Source organism: Crassostrea angulata, chromosome 7 (genome assembly GCF_025612915.1).
Source record: "Crassostrea angulata isolate pt1a10 chromosome 7, ASM2561291v2, whole genome shotgun sequence".
Taxonomy (NCBI): Eukaryota; Metazoa; Mollusca; class Bivalvia; order Ostreida; family Ostreidae; genus Magallana; species Magallana angulata.
Genome location: NC_069117.1, coordinates 49,498,627 through 49,521,641, shown reverse-complemented (window position 1 = coordinate 49,521,641; position 23,015 = coordinate 49,498,627). Strand labels below are relative to the sequence as shown.

Below are 23,015 nucleotides of genomic sequence, written 5' to 3'. Positions count from 1 at the left end.
AATATCAAAATTTTCCATAAGTTGATTCAGGTAAAAAATGTAGAAAGAATTGTTTGCTATTTCAATGAACTTTGGTCTAAGTTTAGTTGAAAAGTATCTGAGAATATTCCTGACAACAGCATCAAGTTGTAGGTTTTTTAAATAGATTCATAAACTTGTTAATGGAGATCAACCCACTAACTACCCGTAGAAAAATCTGTCACATTTTTGTGAAAATGACAAATTCTGGAAATTCTTTCAATATCAAACACTATCACTATAAATATGTTGTTCATTTACTTCTAAAAAGGTAACATTTCCATTGAGTTCAGTTGAACTGCTCAATTCTACAGACCAGCTAAAAATCTGTACAGTTTCATTTAAAAACCAATTAGAAGTACATCAAGCAACGGAACTACTAAAACCCTATAGATAAATGCAAATGCCATAATCTTTACTGCCTCCTTTTTACTCCCAATAGGCCCCTTCTTTTTTGCCCTTCAGAAGGTATGTCTTCATGTCACCTTTTCCCTTCACCTGGATAGTTCCTCTGTACTCAAATTCGAACATTTCTTCCAGGAGTTGGAGGGATGCCTCGGGAACCTGGATCCTGTCTTTGACCCCTGTGGAGTACATACGACTAGAGATGTTGACCGTGTCGCCCCAAATGTCGTACAACAGTTTGGTGGTTCCTATAACGCCAGCTGTCACTTCACCATGATTGTACCCTATGTTAAGTATGAAGTCAAAATTAAACAAGCTCTCATTGAATCTCTTCACAACTTCCTGCATCTCTATGGAGAACTCCATCAGTGCAAAGAGATGGGCAGACGGATGCTTGTTGGCCATCCTGGATTGTGTGTTGAGACCAGAGGCGGCCATGAAGGTACTGGTGATAGTCTTTATTTTTTCTACATCCTTGAATCTATGTTGATTGAGCAAATCTTCATAGTCACTCACAAGTTCATTTAGCACTCTCAAATACTCCCTCCCTCCTTCATAAGACTCATCATAAAACTCATTAAAATTCACAATTGCAGCAAAAATCACTCCAACATCTTTATGGTTCTTGGAGTACTGACAATTCTCTCCTTTTAACTGTTCAGAGACATGCTTTGGAATAATGTTGTGCAGCAGCCAATCAGCTTGCTCCTTGTTCAGTTGCATCTGCTGTTTATTGGCTGAAGCCTGCTTGTCTCCATGGTAAGACAACCTATAGCTGATTTCAAATTCTCTGTTCAGGAAGAAAATTAGAACCAGTAACAGGACAATGTCCAAAATGATCTCAAATTTCAAGGGGTGGTCACCAGAAAATAGTGGTGGTAAAACGGTAGCACCTGTATCCATGACGGTTACAAACTTGGTGATGGTAATATCAGTGGTGTTGGAATAGCCGAAACTTCCATTGGTTAAAGGATTGTTTTCAGGTGCAGTTTCAAACATACACAACTGGACGTACAACAAAACCAGGATAACAACCCCTGCTAATGAGGCCACAATTGATTTGATCCAGGAACTGATCATGGTAAAGTTACAGTAGTGCAATAGAGCCATCACAATGCAGTAACAGAAGAAATAGTCCTGGGAAAGCTTGTTCATAGCGATCTCACACGACAGGTTAGAGTAGACGGCTACCACTGGAATACTGGTCACCATGGCACCCATCAGGTTCCTAAAGTACCATCCCGACATCAAATGCGAACAGCTGGGGCAGGAGTCCACCTTCCTCTCTCTGTATTTAACATCAGTGAAGGCCTGAATCATACAGAGAACCTCCAAAATTAGCGAGATAATAAAGACCAGAATCCATGGCAACTGTCTCTCGAAGATCAGGAAGCAGCAGACAGACGTGATGCAGAAGACAACGAAGGAGATGATGATCTCCAGCAGGGCCTGGTAGCGGGGGGAGGACACGGTGTTCTGGTTTTTGGTATCCTCCAGGTAGTGGTCACGGTAGTCTGTCTCCATCTCCGCATTGGTGAAGGCGAGGGTCAGGATGTTGATTGGCGGCCGGTAGAAGAACTCCTGGTTTGTCCTGTCTTCATTGATCAGGTTTATAATCTGTTTGTCGTTCATGTATTTACCATGTTCACTGTCTCTGGTGTCCTCTTCTGTGAAAACAAGAAAGAATATAACATTATGAATTTTAGCTTAGATTCTTTTCATTTATATAATATTCTGAAATCATTTTGAATTTTCAGATGCCTACATTTGTAGATTGTCAAGAACTACTGTATACAGGGAAATATTTGCACCTTCTTTAATGTTGGAACCACATGCTTTGATTAACAGTGCATGGGTAAAGTTCAAAATGGGGCTTAATTAAAAACTGAATTAAAGTTACTTCTTTATACCCAAAATTATGTTAAGGTGATTTTAAAATGGGGCAAAATCTTTCATTTTGAAAATAAGTAGTATGCATGTTTTTTTTTTTTTGCTTGTGACAAAAGCACTTGAAAACAAAATAAATTTTCCAAGTAAATTGTGTGATTTTATATTAAAAAATGATTTATTATGAAAAAATTTAAATTTCATGATTTTCCTTAATTTTTAGGGCATAAATACCAATAAAATAGTAGGGGTGGGGTTCTGGGGTCCTGACCCCCCCCCCCCCTTTCCAGGGGAAAACTAAAATATTTTACTTTCACATATAAAATTATCTAAAATATGCTTCAGACCCCCCCCCCCCCCCCCAAAAAATATTTTCTGGGTCCTCTTATGTGATTGATTCATTTATGCATGCGATCAAGAAATTTTAAAAATCTGTCCAATGAAACAATAATTCAAAATGTTATAGAGAGTCTGTCACAGTAATTGGATCACTTCACTCATGAAGTAGATGCACTGAACGAGAAAATGTATGTTTATTGCATGATGTAGTGGTTAGCAACCTTTTTTGTATTTAGTGGCGCTGTTCTCTTTCATTTCATTGGTCAGTATTGTATCCACGGTGCTAACAGCAGAACCATTACCAAAATGTAAACTTGGATCAATTCTCACAAAAGTTTCAATATTCCCTGTCCAATGCAATTCTATCATTATTTTAATGAAATAACACAATAAAATTTCACCATTACTCTATACATGCATTTAAATTTACTAAATTAGGTAATGGTACATGTATTTAACACTAGTCTAGCATTTTGTAATAATTTAAAGAAAAGTTTGTGTTTATTTTCAAATTGGTTATTTTAGCTTCATTAACCTTCAAAATTGTCAGAGCAGATTTTACAATCAATTAGATACACTATTTAATTAAAAGAATTTCTTTAATTTCATAAAATAAAATAATAACATCAAAGTATTTCTTCAGATGTTATTTCCTATTTTGAATATCTTATTAGCTCTGAAATTCATCCAGCTGACTTTATCGTACATATTTCCCTTCAAATGAACAGAAATTCAAAGCAAAACTACCAATAGTTACTACTGGTTGCTGCCTGGCATTACTAGCAAATCTGATTTTTTTTTTTTCAAACATATTTTGAGTTATCTTTCTTTGATCAAAATCAAATGATCTTCTTTACAAGGAGCAAATAAGAAGTCAATATTTCAATAAAAAAATTCACTGATTATACACGTACAAACAAAAACCCTGAACAAATGGGTCAATCTACATTCTGGTGGTTCTGTACAAATTGAAGAAAGCACCAAACTAGCAGGGTTTCTACATTTCCTAGCAGAGAGTTCTTTCCCTGTAATTATTAGACAAGGTGAGCCACCTTAAAGAAAATGTGTTGAATTGATCCTTGAACTTTTTCAGGTCTAACAATTGTACACATGTCTGGCTTGAAATTTAAATGTATACATGTGTTTTAGTAAAAAAAGAAATACTTCATTTCTGTTGTCTTTTTTGGAACTTGTACATGTATCACATTCAAAGTACTAGGCTCTTAAAGCATAATTTGCAAGGCTGGAACAATATAATGATAAACCATTTAATATAATTTGCCTTAGTCTACAGTGAAAAATATGCTATGTATATTCCAATTTCTTGGTTGATAAAGCCTAAAGAGTTCCAAACTATATCATATTCAAGTAACATTGGCATCTATCATAATAATTAGTTTCATAAGATTTACCCAAGATACATCACATCAATCAAGTATGTCTAATTCAAAGAGAAGCTTTTTACCAATAAATTTTGCTGCAAGCAGAGCAATAGTTTTTTGGGGAAAAAATCAGAGTACCTGGGTAATCAAACAAGCATATTCATGAATCCCCACAAAAAACAATTTACTGTGGTGCTATATGCTTGGTGACAATTGTACTATGTGTGCATGTTCCATACATTAAGCTATATAGATTCACAGCATATACAATGCAGGCAGACTGCAGCACTATAAAGAAATTGGTCTTGTTCATCAACAACAGCAGCTTAATAGAAGTTGCTTTTCCTGTATTTTGTTGTTTATTTTGTTCTGCAAGGAGAGATGAAGCTAGAAGCATAAGCGTTACCATTATCCTGTTCCAAAGACACATCACTAGCGCTTCTTTTCCTGCCTAAAAGGTTTTGAGTGATACCATTTGCATCAGAAGCCTGCAATGAGCATGGTACAGTTAAATTAATACAATCCGACAAAGTAAGATTATGCATAACAAATCATAGGGTAGTTTGGAAAAAAATAATTTTCATGTTTTTAATAATTGTTCAAAGTCTTTATAATGAACATCTGAAAATCTGTATAAGAGTTTTAAACATATATTCTGTCATTCTTTCTGAAATCATCAAAAAAAGTAAAATGTATGTTTTTCATTCAAAAGTAATCTGTCTCATAACATGACAGATAAATGTATATTCAAAACACAGGTTATTCAAGACAGGTATGGATCATCCGACCATGTCTCCCAAGAGACCTTGGACTTACCTTGGACTCATAATGGTTGGAAAGTCTGTGTTTCTTTGTTGTCTACAAAAAATAAAAATAAAGAATGAGTATAAAATACAGGTGTAAACCCATTAATTTTAAGTTGGATATATAATGAACATTAATTTCTTTAAACATCCCAATAAATATCATTACCAGGTCTGTAATGTTTGTATTTCAAAATAATAATTTTTGCAGAGCATTAAAAACAAGAAGAGGAAATATTTCATTAAAACATATTCACAACTATTAAGTTTTTAGGACTTAATGTAAAGTGTTAATAAATTTCAACATGCTTAGGATGGGAAGTAAAAAATGTATTGCTACAAATGTGTTTATCTGAATCAAAAGCTTCATTAATCCAAAAATTTTCACTTCTGACCAAATCGCCTACATTGAAGAAACATTTGGATTAAGGAATGATTAAATGATTTTCAAAAACTGAGAATCATTAAAATTCAAGTGACAAGAGAATCATTTGGATTTCTGAAGCCCACCGTATTGACCAAATCCAGCCGAATAAAGATTGCAACATGTCTGTGGATAAAGGTAATTACAACGGAACCTTGTTAAGATGGTTCTATATCCACTCCAATATTGATGGAATCCTATTTATAGGAGTTTAACACTTACAGACCCTACTCTATCCTATTACTTAAGAGATTCGAAATGGCTGTGAACAAATCCCAGTTAACTCCCTTAGGATTGCATAAATGGTAAACTGCACATTAGTAACCAAAACCATTGAATCCATTGGTCTTACAATTTTACTGAATCCCTAACATATTTTATCGAATACATAAAATCACAAATGATGGAAATACCTAGTAATTGAAAGTTTTATGTTCAACTATCAGGTAATATGGAAACCTCATGAAAACTGGCTTCACCAAATCATCTGATAAAAAGTCTTATGCTATGTAAATTTTCTCAAAGAAGCATTCAATTAATTCAGTGACAATCATTCAATCAATACTTGAAAGATATGCAGATATTTTTCTTGTTAATGAATTCTATATTGTTTATTTAGGTTAAAACATTATCCAAATGAGAGCAATTTTCCCTAATTACAGTATTCAAATTTTGATCGCTTTTACAATTTTATGTTCAGAGATATGCTCCTTTTGTACAAAATCAATATTTTATATAGCTACGTTGAGTAATCAAAAAAAACAAAAACAAAACAAAAAAAAACCAAGTAAAGGACAAGTTAGCATGTCTGCGTCCATTTAGTTTTCACCGATAACAAAATAGACTAATAATAGGGGTCCCTAGAGATAGGACTGGGATGGAAGCCCCCAACAAACCTATCTCTGACGATTGGATTTTACTCTTGGTTTACAGTCCATCGTTTGATGTATGTGCAAATTATTTTCTCTAGCTTTTTCTCCTCATATTTGATGGAATGGACGTGGAGCCCTGGAAATTTGATTTTTGGTCCGATATGTCAGGAATAAAACTGATCATTGTTGGGAGCTCAGGATAAGTTTTGATGTATTGAATGGCAACTTGCGTTCACAAACATGTTGGCTAGCATTTAATTGCTTCCTAATGGAGAAGAGTCACAGAGTAGAAAGAAGCATGCAAGGATATTGAAACCTTTGATCTCAAGTGTTCCCTGATGAAGATCAATTAGAATGGATGGCATGAGCATTAATTGGATGTTGATGAGACAGACAGCTACAGCTAGAAATGTTTCAACATGTAGTACATGTTATATCTAGAGTAAAACAAAATCATTATCTAGTGAGGGCTTATTTGGATGGGAATCTCAGAATCCTCCATTTTTTCACTTCATTAATTTAGCACCTACAGGGAACATAGTGTTATGTGATCAGGAGAACTCCATTTAGGCTAGATATTCTAATTATAAAATTTATTTCTGTACCTCCTTTCAGAAACTTATTCAGATAAGAATAATTCCAACTTTTGAATGAAAGATAAGAATAAAATCATTAATAACACAAGTTATGGTTCCTCGTTCTATCAAAGTAAACTCTCACACCTGACATAAAAAATTAATTAATGCAGGCGAGCTAAAACATTAAATGATTTGACCTAGTTGCACTTGTAAGGCATGTTACAATGAATGATATGCTGGCATGATGTCATGCATATATTTATTGTAATTATTCTAATTTAAGCAGCAGTGCTGTCAGAATGGCAATTCATTATTGGTTTTGTAGTGATTAAAGTACTAATGCTTGTCATTGTTATAGCAAATAAAGTTTGAATCTAATTTCAAACCAATCGATACAAATGACATGAAGTGAAAATGACAGAAAGGGGGTTTTTTTTATCAGGCATCTTGCACAAAGATCTCCTTCATGTGCATCATTTCGCAAGTTCCTCATCAATCATCTACTCATTTCATAAAGATAGCTTTATCAATGATGTAATATGCAGGACCAACACTATCACCTGTGTGATATTTTTTTCAGAATTACATAATTTAGTCTGAAATAATAAGCTCATAGCTCTTTGAATGTTAGGTATAGAACTGGGAGAGGGGGAGAAAACATTACAATGCTTTTAGAGCAACCTGTGTTATTGCTTACAGACAGAAGATCTGTGAGTATTTGGATTGAAATATATCACCTTGTCTATATCCTCTGGATTTCCCTCGGCATGCTCCGTACTCCCATGATCCTCTTCCTGCTGGTTGCTAGACGATGGATCATTTTCTTTACTGTCCTCATCCGCCATCTGGTTCTTGTAGCCATTGATGAAGTAGGTCTTGATGACTGTAAAATCCACAGATCAAAATGTCTAACTTCATGAATCAAAAGATTTCGTGATTTTATTCTTGCCTTTTAATATTTTTTCAACAACACATGCAAGCAACATGTCAATTAAATAAACAACTGAGGCAACTAGTAAAAATGAATCAAAACAGCAAACAGAATAGACATCCTGAAATTCAAGGAATTTTATCAAGCATCCTTAAAAGCATGAGGCCTATGGAACTTAATGATTACCTGAACATAACACTCACAAACTATGGGTCACATATGTTTTTATACATGTATAAGAAAGATGAAAGCTTAATGCTTATCTGATTTACTTGGTTCAAAATTTTTTAGAGTTTTTCCAAACATTTAATAAACAATGGGTTGCAGAATACTAAAAGTGTTTTGAAATAAAGTCAACCTTACATCATTACAGTACACTAACAAAAGAGTTCCATACTTAAACATTTTAACATCATATATTCTTTATATATATTCATACATTAAGGAAATTTGTTTTTAAAGATTCAAAAAATTTTAATTGATGCACTATAAAAAATAATTATGTAAATAACAAAATATTATTGGTCAATATAATGACTTAGCATAATGACCTTAACTACAATGAGGAATCCACAGATCACAAAATACTATATACTGTAGAAGCATATATTTGCGTAAGGTCAAAATTTCGTTGTTTTTAAACCAAATAAGATTTCGTTGGTATTTAATTTTGTCATATTGTAATCTTTTTGTATTCATTAATACTTGAGTTATAAATGCGTCATGGATTTAATTTCGTTGATTTATACTGCCAGCGAAAATAAAGAAATTAAATCCTCAACCAATATTTTTGCTTCTACAGTAGAAGATCCTTTGTTATTACCAAAAGGTATTGCTCTTAAGTCATAAGTTTCTAAAATTTAGCATGGAATGTTCCATAGTTACTTTGTTTTGACAAAAATAGCCATATACTTTATTATGAAACCCAATCCTCTTTATAACCTCCTATGCAAACAAGGATCAGATTGTTTGTCACAAATGACCGTTTTTTTTCTACATCCTCTGAATTGATTTTCCAGACCAACCTTTCTGCTCCTCTGTATGTCTGACGGCATAGGTTGATTTGCTCGTATCATATTCCTCTATCAGAACCTTATACGTCCTATTATCTGTAAGAGAATCAAAGAAAAAAAGAATTAAAAAGTTTTCAAAATACCACTTCCATGAGATCTGTCACTCATCTTTTTATATCTGACAAACTTCGGTTCGACAAAGAATGTCAGAGGACAGGTAGTAGTAGATTAATCAACAATCGAAGGGTTCGATTACCAAAATGAAATATGTATCTGACATTTCCAACAGGTGCTACCATTAATCAGAACACTCGGGAGAGTGACATCATGATGACGATCAAAGCAACCTGTCATCAGAGTTATAACAGAACACACACCTCCTTTGATTTTTAATGCGTAACTTACATACAGAATTGAGATATTCAATGTGGGCTCCAATTAATTGATGGCCCAGTGGGAGGGGACATTTTTGACCTGGAATAGTGCTTTGTGATGAGCATATGCCCATTGGGTCAATTATCTTTAAGTCTTTTCCAGTGGGACTTTGAAAATTCTCTGTTGACAAGAAAAACTTAACTGAAAGCCCGAGTGACATGTAAATTAAGAAAATTAGTTCAGCTCTGCAATGGCCATTTCACAATACATCATGTAATGCTTATTTCTGACATAACAAGACCATTGAGAAAATATTAAGCATACCGGTAATTTAATGGTGGTTTGCAATATACATGTACATTGTTTAGTACCCATAAAACCCCAAAACAACAGGAAAGAAAGAACTCTTTATTCAGTGGTTGAATTTTGAGAATGAGTTAAGATATATTTCCTTATCATAGACTTGACATAAAATTGTTCTAAACAGAACAGCTTACCAAGACTGAACTGTAAAATTACCACAGCAAGACTGATAGACATGATAGAAGAAACAATACATCATACCAGACAATCAAATTCCAGTATTTCTTTGCCAATCATTAAATTCCTGTATTTATTTCAAAACCAGTTCATTTAATAATAAACAACATTTCCTAACCAATACCACTGAACAATTGGAAAATATCCTGTGTCAGCAACATCCAAATCTGAATCAATTCCATGTAATGGCAAGTGATAAAATTGGTTGAGTGAGATGTTGTTAAGCGACTTCTTGAGAACCACAGTCCATTTGTTCTCATTACAGTGAGTGTCACCGACAGATTCTTTAAAACGCAGTAGAGACTTATAAAGTCTTACATTCATCCTGTGTTTCTGAAGAAGCACTTAAAAGAATTGAGTCCAATGCTCCATCATGTCAAATACTTGATCTAATGTTTTAGAGGCTGTCACCTATCAACAACGGCTAACAGACACAAAACTATCTAACACATTCAAATGGTCCAAAATTGTAAACCTCATCTGGATGCAGACTAGCTTGCTTCACAGAATTGAAAACAGTTCAGTACTATATTATTAAAACAGATATACATGTAATATCACACAGTACAATATTTCAAACAAATTAATCAAACATTTCAGAACTGGCTTTTTAAAACAAATCAGTTAGTACATGTACTTTGTTTATGGATTTAACATAATGTTTTACATTAATACAGTATGATTTTCTGTCAAATCAATCAAACATCTCCAAACTAGTTTGTTCAATTTTATTACATAATGCAACTACGGCCTGCACTTTATCAGATATGATACCAGATATGCAAAAAAGCCAGACTAGATTTCCCCTCCTACGATTCAGGGATACTTTTTAAATGACTAATCAATACAGCAAGACACAAATTATGGAAGATAAAGCCATTGGCCTTCAAGTATCTAGCTTCCTTTAGCAAACAGAGAAATATCCTCTAAACAGATCCTTTTGAGCAAAGACAATCAATGCATTAGGATATTGTAGTTCTGTACAAAATTCCCACAAGATCTGGAATGGCCTGAGGACAGAGGGTAAAAGTGACACAGAAGGACAAGACTCGTCTCTGACAGGGTTTTAATTATGTTAACAGTTTATAGATTGCCCTGTTCTTTTCCTTCAGTCACTGAACTTAGAAACCACCTCATCATCCCTAGCAAAGCACCAATATCTCAGCAATTCCAGTTGACAAAGAAAGAAATAAACATCTATTCCTGTTACTAGGCTTATGTATCAATATAATCCCGACAGAAAGAAAACCTAACCATGTAGCATCAATCCTGGACTCAAACTCTGATTGACTTGACAGAAATTTGTTCTCTGACAACAGTTTACATTAGGCATACCATATCTTATAAACTGGTAATAATGTTATTTTTGGGGTTTCGGAAGAACCATATATGGTAAGTTTATATCGTAGTTACAATTTGAAAATTCTAAATCTATCTAGTGGTGTAATATGTGGGTAATATGGTCTTTTCAGACAGATCCAGTAGGATCAATAAAATGGCCGGGTAGCTGCCAGCTACATCAGGCATTTACATGATTTACCACTGCATTTATCATTGTTTCTACACAATTAAGAACCCCTGAGTATGCCATTTTTAGCTAGGAGACATAATCAAATGGTTTCAAATCACCATTATATCACCACATTCAAAGGGCAAAAGTTCAAATTATATGCAGTTAAACTACATTAAATGATGTTTCAAGGAACATAGTGGTAAATTCCTCTACCAACTAATGAATATACCGGTACTGTATAATGAAGTCTTCACACTAAAAGAGAAGCGTCCCCCTCCTAATAGAGAAAGTTTTAAAAGGGTTTGATCATAAACATTTTTTTTTATTCTATCCTCCTCCACGATAATAGTTCTGTATTAATTATACAATTTTTTTTATAAATATTCTGTTTTTATTTTCTTTACTATAAAATAGTTCACAGCTAGATTGTTGACACCCCCTCCCATGCCCCAATATGAATAAACTTGTGGAATCAACAAACATCTACAGTATCATTTTTTCTTCATAACTTTTCACTACAGGTGCTTTTGTTAAATTGTTTTAAATTAATAAAGTTTATCATGCAGTGAATCAGAGACCTCATGAAAAATCATCTCATTTCCTTTTAAAAAATTTATTGCTTCCTCATATGAACCTTTTATGAAAATGATTTGTTAAAACAACGTATATTTATGTTGCTTTATATTTTCTCGCAGACCTTTTTACCTCCCCTGTAGTCTCTCATAATGAAGAAGCAGAACATTAACTGTCAGTTGAGTAAATTTATTGTCACAGTGTGGGGCTTCATTCTGGATCCCAGTAAATTAATATCTGAGGACTGTTCTACACAGCTCCGGTTCTACACAGCTCCTTGCGCGCGCGGTAGGCTATCTCCTGTTTTTACTATTTCCAGACTAATCAAGAAATATTAATAACCCAAGGTGCGAAGATTCTGTCACTCACAGAAGAATGAATACCAAGACAAAGACCAATGCAATATCATCCCATGGGACCTTTTTTATGTTTTGAGCAAAGATACGTTATTGGCAGCCGGAGAGCAAATGAAAGAAGGTTTATGATGAAAAAGAGCATTTTATGCACTACCTTTCTTGTTTCTTTAGGGGTATAAAGAATTAAATCATTATATGTAACTGTTCCATCCAATTCTCAAAGAATATTAGAAATAAAAATGAAAACTAATAATCTCATCTTTATTTTAATTGGATTTCATTGGATTAAAAGAAAAAAAAGAAGCCATAATATTCATTGTCAATTGTGTTAAAAGGAACAAGGTACAAAAATTCAATATATTTTTTGGCATATTTGCATTGTAAAATATTCAGTTCATTTTGGCCTCAGCCAATCTAACTGAACAATATAATCTGAACAAGATAGTGAGGAAATAAAAATTACGGTGTATTTCCTGCATGTTATCCTTGCATTATTATTTTTACTTTTAGGTATAAGATTTAGGAAGAACGTAACACTGTTGTCCAACAAGCAATAATCTGTTCAATATACCGGGTAGGCAGGTGTTCCTTATAAGACCCTTTATTGTAAATGATTTACTCTGTATGGGTGCATGAGGTAAAATGTCAGAAATATATGCTTTGAAAAATAATGCCAACACACAAGATTTATTCCATATTAGTTTTGGAGTCCTTATAGATCTCAAGGTAAGAAACACCTGAGACCTTTCATACACAGGGGATTAAAACTATGTTTGATTATGTAACATATTACATCACAGGGATCAGGAAGCAGTCTGAAGTTTTCACTACCCCCTGCACCCCCCACCCCCCCCCCCCCCCCCCACCATCATTATATAGAAAGTCTGGCTGAGAGACTCCCAGTCCTTGATTAGCTATATCTATGAAATGGAAAGAAAAAAGTCACCAGGTGATTAACTGGTACTTTTATTCCCTTGTTCATTATATAATGCAATATTTTGATTGATATATAACTTAAAAAAAAGAATGCCCCGTACCCCTTCACCAAAAACGTAATTTTCACTGAATCATATGCACTTTTATTCCTTACAGAAAAATACTGGTACATATACCGGTATATAGTATAATATTTTAGTATACTGGTACATTAATTGTATTAGACAATAAGAGATGCCTTTTTGGAGTCCATGTAAGCTTATTCATATCTAACTTAAGAAAAACTAACTTCTGGCTCAAGAAATGTATCCAATTAGATGCAGGAATATCCAATTGATGCAAAAGCTGTCATATACATTCATTATATTTATATTCACAGACAATACCTCAAACTACCCGAACTTGCTGGGAGACATTTTAAGCTAATGACACACATACCATTACCCTAATTATGAAGTGGATTCTACTTGACCAAATTGTGATGATGTCTGCTGATAATACAGGAAACTTGTTTTAAAAAATGGGCATATACTCCATACTTCCTTGTTAATGGAGACACGCCCATTTTTATCGAGCACATAAGCATAGCATCAGTGTTTTCCTTAAGAACCGGCCTTCGGAAAAATGATTGCTTCAATTAATAGAAATGCCAGTTAGATTTAAGAATAGCACTAATACAAGTTAAAAAATATTATTAATAAACCCAATATAGATGATCAAATAAACCCAATACAGAAGATCATATCCTTGAGTTTTCTCTGAACTGTTCAAATGTGCACCAGATTCACTCATTAAAGAAGATTTCATTTGCTGCGTTAAAATGTCTGCTGGTGAATGCACACTACCTTGTAAAAGGATGAACAGACACTATATGCCATCTCCCATGGATCAGTTTGTGTGAGTGTATGCCTCTCTGTATCTAGTCAATGTACAATTCATTTATCATCTACTGCATACAGAGTGTTTTTCTATTAGCTGAATAAGAAGTTTTTTTGTGAGAGCATCTTCAGAATATCATGAAGTCTGTACCGAGAAATAGGTTATCTACAAATACAAAATATCTTTATTGTTACAAAGAGGGTTCCTGAAAACTGTGCAAAGAGGTGCACATTTACACTATATATTAGGAGAGAGAGAGAGAATATTAACAAACTGAACAAATACCGGTAGTATAAAACATTGAGTTTCATTGTTTCCTTATAAATGGCAACTACTACTGTCTAGTTTGTTTACTGATGTACATCAAAGAGGGGGACTAGATTTAGTACTAACGTTATATTTCTAATGCCTTTGCAAATTATCATCAAATCAAAAAATCATCAAAATAACCTGTTTTATTATAAGGCAATGACAGTTCATTTCCCTATGAGGCCGACAGTAATTTGTAGAAAAACAAAATCATCAAACATAAAAGATAGGAGGTAGACATCAAATTACTCCATGATGTGGTAACTTCATGGCCCCACCCTTTGAGTCTTAATTACCGGTATTGATCTCTTAGTTAAAACTAATTCAAACTGGCCTCCGGAAAGCTTACAATTACCCAGCCTCCCTTGACAAAAGGTTTGAAACATGGTCTGCTATAAATACCCCTTTTAAAGCTAATTACACTTATCTTTCCCTATCTGGTTAACATTGATTTCCCTGTTCAGATCTACTCTTCTCTATTTTTAGCCATCAAAGGAATATAACTAAGCTTTCAGGCATATAACATTTTAGTGTATTGAAACAAGAAAGCCTTAATTCCTACATTTATTTGTGGCCTTTTTTAGATCGGCAGCGTTTCTGTCTGAAAGGAAGGGAAAAACATTAAGAGATTTTTAAAAATCCCCGAGACTAAGATTATAAGCTGCAGTGTTATTATGTGAACGAGGTTGAACCTTTCAATCAAACTGTATTATATTGTGTTCACAAGTGGCAGTTTAAATCTAGAAATTCTGTAGGTCTTTTAATCAACGGCACAATCATTAAAATGTGTACATATCAATGAAGTCAACTTTAAAAACTAAATGCAATCATTACGTTGTAAAGTAACCGCTACCTTAAATTTGAAAAACCTTGAATCAATATTCAATACTTTAAATATTTTTTAATAGCTCATTAAATATAGTAGTTGCATGAGTAAAATATACCAGCAATGGCACAGGCATACATTTATTTACATTCTTTTTGGAATCGTTACTCTAATGTTGGATTGCTGCTACTTACAGCCACACTGACACAGAAAAGACTTGTCAGCCTAATTTAAAATAAAATCACATTGACTTAGAGAGAAATCTTTTCTTCCTTCCATTTGAATATCAGAACATTTATCAAAGAACTCAGATAAAAATTTCCAATTTCTGAATAATGTGCTCAAAAATGCATACACTTACGTTTTGAAAAGACATTTTATTTTGAATCTGTATATACTTGAATTCTTGATTACTTTTACATGTAGAAATACTGAAATAAATATTTTAGGCTAATTCACTAAATTAATTTAATAAAAAAGATCATACTTTACTAATAATTGCATGATAAGTAAATGAAACATAATTATAAAAATGCTAGTAAATCACTTGTAAATAAGCAGGAAAAAAAACACCTCAGGTTATCAATTTATTCAATATGCTAGATGAAGCTAACTGTCATTTAATTTGGACCAGCCAACTGCATGGATCTGAGGAATATCAGTCCACTAACTCCGATTTTAATTGATAGTGAATCCATAACTAGAAATACTGGAACATCTTACCAGATCTGTGCATTATCAATATATGCTTGTAGGCATGGTGAGATGCGATAATCATGGAGTAAAAAAATCAATTAGATGGTAAAATAAAAACAAAAAATATTTTTGCAGTAACAATGATTTATAGTTTAATTACTGGTATATGTATCATTGCAGTATGTATCTTAATAATATTAAAGCCAATATTTTCAGGGTTTAAAAAAAGTTGGTGTGGGCAAGAATTAATTAATGGTTTGGCAAGATCATGGAATAAGCTAGGCAAATATGAGACAATATAAATGAAAACATCTATTGGTATAAAGCATGCCAATGAAAAAATTCAAATCGAATCTAAAGTACACCATTATGTTTGTTAACTTGTACAGTTCAGATCTACCTTGCCAGACTGTTGCCACTTTGACAAGATCTTCATGCTAGACTTGAATGTAGCAGTACATGCACTATTATCAACCTTATCAGAACCTTATCCAGACATGTTCAGATAGGCTGCAGATATCTAGCTCCCTGCATTGATTTGCAACTTAATACAGGAAATGCACTTGCAAAAAAATAATATAAGTACTGCCAATATTAATATAGATTCATTGCATCCTGTAGCCATGCCAATCTAAAAGAGGCTCCTGTCTAAAAGAAAGGCCAAATCTCTGTTTTATTATCACCCCCTGGAAATAATAATACTTGAACAAAGCTGTAGAAAATATGCTGAATCCCTCATCACTGTTTGAAGAATTTTTAGCAACAATTTTTTTTTTATTTTAGAAGCTCAAACATCAGAATATTTGCTGATATGACCATAAATAATTGGCCAGCCTTGACTCTCCTCTGCCATATTTTTGTATCTTAGTTGGCAGCAGAATACTTTTTTTTAATCATCTATAAATATCTCATTCACTGGCCAGTGTTCAAACCAATGAATCCAAAAAAATTCAATTCAAGTGTTAAACTTATAAAATTGCAGACATTTTCTTTCCCTCAATTTCCCCCATTCAAATGCATATAGAGCCTTTTCAAAAGAGGTTAAAGATTTTATTGACTATCTTTCCAGCATTAGCTACTGCAGAAGTTCTCTTCATGATACTCAATCTCCGTGATCACCAATATCATGAGAAATGTGAATTTAGATTCAGTTGAACATTGGGAAATTAGACCAAATGAGAAGCGATGCCTCAGTGGGAAGCCTATTCTAACATTTAAAATCAATAGACATTACTGGGAAACCTGAAATCTCTCTTCTTGTCTACTGGCCATATGGAAACAAATACCTGTAGTAATCTACTTAATTCCAATAGTCAATGACTCAATGAACACTGGTTGGTATTACCAATGTAAGCCGCACAAAAAAAAAAACACTTTCTCAAGATACGAACTTCTAACACTTACAAAATGAGAATTTCAATGTAGAAGTTGCTCAACTTGAACAAACTTGACTATGTAAACATTTTTATGGCATCATGTATTTGTTCGGACTTTGAGAAGGATTTGTACATGTATGTAAATATTTTCACAATCTACCCAAAAGAAAGAATACGGTACCCAAATAAGCTAAGACTTCCCTCAATCTCTGTAAATGAATACAAATCAGAAATTTAACAACTCCAGGTACTTAGATTAAATGAAGAAAGGGGATGACATTTTTAATTTCCTCCACATCTAATATTTGCCATCAAAATCCATTTTTTCCATGGGACCAGCTGTGACACATAACAAAGCAGATATTCATCTACTAATGCTATGTTGTCCTCTGTCTCTCTTTATGCTTTTGTTCAATGAACAGAGGGCAGGCATAACGGATTTAGAAAGTAGTTCTACCTTACAACATTCATCAAGTTAATCAATCTGGCCCAGCCCTGGATAGCAAGCTTACCTGACAAAAATAGCCTCATGATAAATGATAGCATTAATCTTTAACTTTCTCTTGACTGTTGACAAATTTGTTAGCAATTACATCTCTCTCACCTGTGCCTGATGAAGTGGAAATTGAATGTAGAAACCAAAACCCCAAAAAAGTGAGATAGAAAACAAAAAAAATATGCTGGAAAATTAATTATCAAACAAATATCATTGCAAATGTTTGGTTGACTTCTGATTCAACAATGCACTTAAATATGAAGCAAAATATTTCCTTTTAAATCATGAATACCCTGGTACCCTGTGTATAAGTTTGTACCTTTATTGCCAAATGAACACATTAAGAAACAAAGTGCATTTAAAAACAATGTGTGAAGTGTGGGAGAACCCTTTTTATTATTACACAGCGTTAGATCCCATCTCCAAAACAAGATTTATCATTTTGTTATGTCATTCAGAAATAAAAATCTTTCATCCAGAAATACGATGTAGAATTGGCCTTGGACATCATGTTATTAACCGGTAACTGCATCCATTTAAATTTAGAAGTTTTAATGAATGAGAGGCAGATATATGTGGAGACTTGGTATCTAATTCTGTCTGGTAGCCCTGACCTGCCTAATGTACTCAACCCATTTCAATTCTTTTTTCTTGAGCGCTATCTCAAAAATTATCACTGGAAAAATGTGGATGAGAATCTACGTTACTATATCTCTAATGATTAATTAAGATTCAGACTGTTATCCAAAAGTAAATTAGTAAATACATACAAAACTCATAAAGTCATACCTCCTGTAAATCATAATTTTAAATTATTTTAATTTGCTAAGTGATGTACTAGGATTAGAGTACCTTGTAATTCTAGTTTTGAACTATATATAGATGAAACACGAGTAGTTCTAATTAAAAATTCAAGTAAGGTATCTTTTTTTTCCTTCCAATTTTTTTTTCACTCAATTTTTCAAGAGCAACATTTTGACCACTGTTTTGAAGAAGCCATAAATGCCACACAGCTTTCTGGTACATTTTCCACCATAAATCTGTGTACAAGGGTGATGACAGCTTCATTTGTGTCAGCTTTACTAGCTCAGTCCAATATACATTGAACCCACACAATTCTATAGCCATTATTACTGGTTTGAATACAACAGATATAATGACAGGACTTTTTTTGTATAAGCCATCTCTTCAATATGTATTTATAGTATTCAACATCAATATTTCACCTCAGAGTCATTCAACTGTTTTGTCTGCTTTATACAGAATATGCAAGTCAAGTTTCAAGAATGCTTTAATTAATGAGAAAATTGTAATTATATCCGCTACTTTTCTGTGAAGGACATAAAAGACTGACATTAACAATAAAATTTACAGTGATCCAATTTGATCATATTGCCAGATATGCAGCTCTCCTTAGCTCTCAATGACTTGTCAACACAAGCCTTCAACCTATCAAAGCATGCTGTGTACTCAAGATATCAAAAGTAATGGATGGGTTCAACCGGAGTCAAGGAAACATAATTGGGAGGGGGGTTTCTTCTAAGAAATTTGACATGAAACAGTACAAACCTTGTACATCAGGCCCTTCTTCTACATCATAATCTTCTTTGTTAAGAAAACTCAGGGATGCTTCGGAGATATGGACTTTCCCAGGAAGACCACTGGACTCCATCGTATTGGCCAGTGTGACATCATTGGACCACACATCAAACTTGAACCTCTGTCTTCCGACAATTCCGCAGAGCACGGTTCCTGTGTGAACCCCCACCCTCATGTTCACCGACTCATTGTTTTCCTTGTCAAACTCCTTGATGGCGGTAATCATTCCGAGTCCCATGTTTATACAACATGTGGCATGGTCCTCTTTTGGCTGGGGACAGCCCGACACACAGTAGTAACAGTCCCCTAGGGTGCTGATCTTTTCACATCCCGAGTTTGTGCACAGAGTATCGAACCTTCCAAACAAGTCATTCAACAACCCCACTAAATGTGCTGCAGTTTTGTTGGAGCTCATTTTGGTAAAGCCGACAATGTCTGCAAACAGTATACTGACATTGTCCATAGTGTTCATGTTGAAAGGGCGAAATATGATTTCTCCCTTGACATTTTTGGACTTTGAATTGCGTTTCTTGGATCTGGATTCTTCATCTGGGTTTTGTTCCTTGTCCTGTCTTGAGGCCATCACTTCTTGGGCAACAGACGGAGGCATGAGAGAGTGGATCATCTTCTCCTTTAATCTCTTCTCATTTTTCAACTCCCTCTGAGCCAAGACAGACTGGCCGATTTTCCAGAATGTACTTCTCTGACCGACTTGAGACATTAAGAAGATATGAATACCCATAACATGGACACACAAATGCAAAAATGTTTTCCCAATTATGAATATTGGTTGCTGCATATAATCATTTCTCACTGCAACTAATACCTCATAGATAATGGAATGTGTGACTCCAAGTCCAATGGACAAAAACAAGGGCATTGGTATCACAGTATACATCATGAATAGTATTTCAATGGAGGCTGTGAAAGTCCCGACAGTGGACACAAGGGAGTTACTGTACAAAAACTGGGCTACATTTATCCCCCCACACAATAGGACTGACAGCACTATGGAGGTCAGAAGGTAGAATCTCCTGTAGAAATTGGTAAATGTAAAAACTAGAATTAATGCTATTAAAAACAGGAGGAGGAGACTAGCTATTAAAAACTCTAACCAATATGCATCCTGTCTGATTCCAAAGAAAACACTCCAGGCTAGACAAGACCCGAGAATGATGCAGAGAATTGCACGAAATCTCCGACAAGTCTGGGGAAATGACTTCTCCCACTGTTCTCGTTCTAAAATGGGCGAGTCAAATTTGGGATTCCACCAGCTACCTGAAGCTCTTTCAAACAGAATGGGCCACTTGCCACAGGCCTGTTTGTCCGATTCATTCAGTTCATTTTCCTCCATCTCCAAGTCAACACACACAGTTTTAGGGTCAATGGTGTCCATTGTAGAAAGGTAGAGATTGTCTCCTCCCTTTGTATTCCCGTTACTTGCCATTTTTTATCTAGAATTCCAAGAACATGCACTGTAAACACTCTAGGGCAGGTGCCCGCTAAGATCCATTTTATTTCGCTGTTCGTCGAGAAATGCACAGTCCATGTACATTACCTTACAGACCACGTATAATATACACATACACGCAGGTACGAGCTTTCTCAAGTCGGAGATATAATCCACATCATGAACTGTACGTTGTCCAACACCTTCCTACAATAACATATATTTGCCTATCTTTTCCGTGTTGTTGGCTCAGCGGCGCTTCGAGTTATGTCGATGAATGAGATCGAGTGTGTGTGTTTACCGAGAGTTCGTAGAGGCCGGTGTTTGAAAGCCATTAATAATTAATCCATACTACCTGTGTATACAAGAAAGTCTTAATACCATTTGCCAAGACTTGTATAAATATACGTTTTTCATCTGCTTAGATGGGGTCATGTAGAGTTGTCTCAGCATATCAAAGCGGAACAAGGTCACAATGGGGACGGACTCGGTTTTACAATCAATGTTCCGCAATGGGCGCACTCGATTCTGTGGATGATAAAATTCACTACCAGCTAAGAATTTTGGTTTCGTCAAGATGAATCACAGTATACCGTAAATTTCCTCAATTTTATGCACAACATACGTCCACGATTACAATCTTGTGCGGCGAGCAAATGAAATAAATTTAGTTGCTATAAATAAACATCCCGTTCTAAATTTAACTTACGTTGTGGATTTGACCTTTGTCAGCCGTGCCCCGGGCCAGTATATCCAACGGTTGAAGCATATGAGGGTGCAAAATTTAAACAGATAAAAAAAGCAAATGTGAGACATAAATTTGCATATTTGAAGCAGCCACCCAAACAATAATGGAATTTACAAGCTCTAAAAATATTGCACATTGACACGGTGCTGAGTTTGCATATTTTGTCGAAGTTACTGATGTTTGCTACATTTAGACATGAAAAAAAAATCAATTTAAACTTCAATCTTAATTGCGATTTTTAAATAAATGATCGAGATGTACATTTTTTTATTTTCTTAGTGAAATATTAAATTTAAATTCAAGCTTATTGATAGAATCAGAGACAGAAATAAAATGGTATTTATGTCTCCGATAGAATACATCAGTTATGTCAGAGACATTAATAACATTTATTTAAATGTATCTATGCCTTTGGTTATGTGTGCTCAATTTTGCTTTAACAAAACAAACAAAAAACAAAAAATAGTACAAAACAAAAACAAAACGAAAAGAAAAAACGAAAAAAACATACTACTGTGGACTCATTTAAATTCGTGGGGGCCAATTTTCGTGGATTGTGAAATCTTTGTTCATTCGTGGGGATGTAATTTCGTGGATGCGTCGGTTACTGTTTCAGTAACAAAGATAACTCTGTCTAAAATTGTTTTCATTGAGGGTTTAAATTTATGGGGGAGGGCTACCCACGAATACCACGAAAATTGAGCCACCACGAATTCTAATGATTCACATTAGTATATCACATTTACATTAATAGTAACTGTATCGATATCATAATGCCACATACTTACCATAACCAATTATTAAAAAGAAAACTTACCGGGGTACGTATGACTCCCCCCCCCCCCCCCCCCCCCCAAAAAAAAAAATCGGGAGAGGGCTATAGCTACATTATTGCTTGCTGCTATGTTAAGTGTGAAAATTTATACATGTATAGATAGTAAATTACGAACTGCAATATCATTTTTGAAATCCAGTTTGTACAGTCATTGACTCAATACTTACAGAATTCGATTAATCATAGTATCAACGAAAAAACAAATTAAACTGTCGCTTTTTTGTCTTACATCAGTTAAAATAAAAACAAGAATCAAACGAAAAACCCTCTTTTTTTATTTGAAACACTTTATTTATTTATTTATTTTTTGCTCTAAATGAAAGCAACACTCCTCTGTAGCGAAATATTGTCAAGCAAAACATGATAACACCTTAATCACCAAACGTCTCTGTTTTTTTTTTTTTTTTAGTAAATTGTATACCACAAATGAATGTAAAATATACGTAAATAACTATTATTCATAATAACGGTAGTTCGTTATCATAATTTATAATGGGCTTATTAAAAGAATCATTTTTTACATGGTACTTGGATGTAAGTAAGTAAGTAATGATAGATAATTAAAAAGGTGATAAATGGTCCTTTGTCTGTTTTTGTTTTTTGTTTGTATAGGTAAGGTTATAGACACGCTTACTGTATGCACACATTGCATTTACTTACATATTTCTTGGCCATACAAGGTACCAGCATTAATTACTGGTATACTGGGTACTAGCATTCTGGTACAGTGGGTACTAGCATTTTGATACAGTGGACAAGTGGTTATTTAGGTTCTAGAATTTTGGTACATTGATAACCTGAATACAAGCATTTTGGTACACTAGTTATCTAGGTCCTAGCATTTTGGTACACTAGT

General features: G+C 34.2%; 1 protein-coding gene across 2 annotated transcripts; it reads right to left on the bottom strand.

Moving 5' to 3' along the window:
- Positions 1–21,076, bottom strand: LOC128191474 (adenylate cyclase type 9-like). 2 transcript variants are annotated; one of them, XM_052863558.1, is made up of 7 exons: positions 19,097–21,076; positions 8,665–8,748; positions 7,446–7,591; positions 4,848–4,889; positions 4,438–4,519; positions 2,871–2,996; positions 1–2,090 (listed from the first exon to the last, which is right to left on the bottom strand). In XM_052863558.1, exons 1-7 carry the CDS (start codon positions 20,571–20,573, stop codon positions 448–450), a joined length of 3,600 nt encoding a protein of 1,199 aa, XP_052719518.1. In that variant the 5' UTR covers positions 20,574–21,076; the 3' UTR covers positions 1–447. The 2 variants fall into 2 exon arrangements, with proteins under 2 accessions (XP_052719518.1, XP_052719519.1); XM_052863559.1 differs by lacking the exon at positions 2,871–2,996.
- Between the last annotated feature and the right edge of the window lie 1,939 nt (positions 21,077–23,015).

Excerpts from the sequence above, each read along its gene's own strand:
- LOC128191474 (XM_052863558.1), bottom strand. The coding sequence starts at position 20,573 with ATGGCAAGTAACGGGAATACAAAGGGAGGAGACAATCTCTACCTTTCT. Across the intron at positions 7,592-8,664 it reads ACATACAGAGGAGCAGAAAG|TCATCAAGACCTACTTCATC; the intron begins GTTGGTCTGGAA and ends TGGATTTTACAG. Across the intron at positions 4,520-4,847 it reads CCAACCATTATGAGTCCAAG|GCTTCTGATGCAAATGGTAT; the intron begins GTAAGTCCAAGG and ends TGCTCATTGCAG.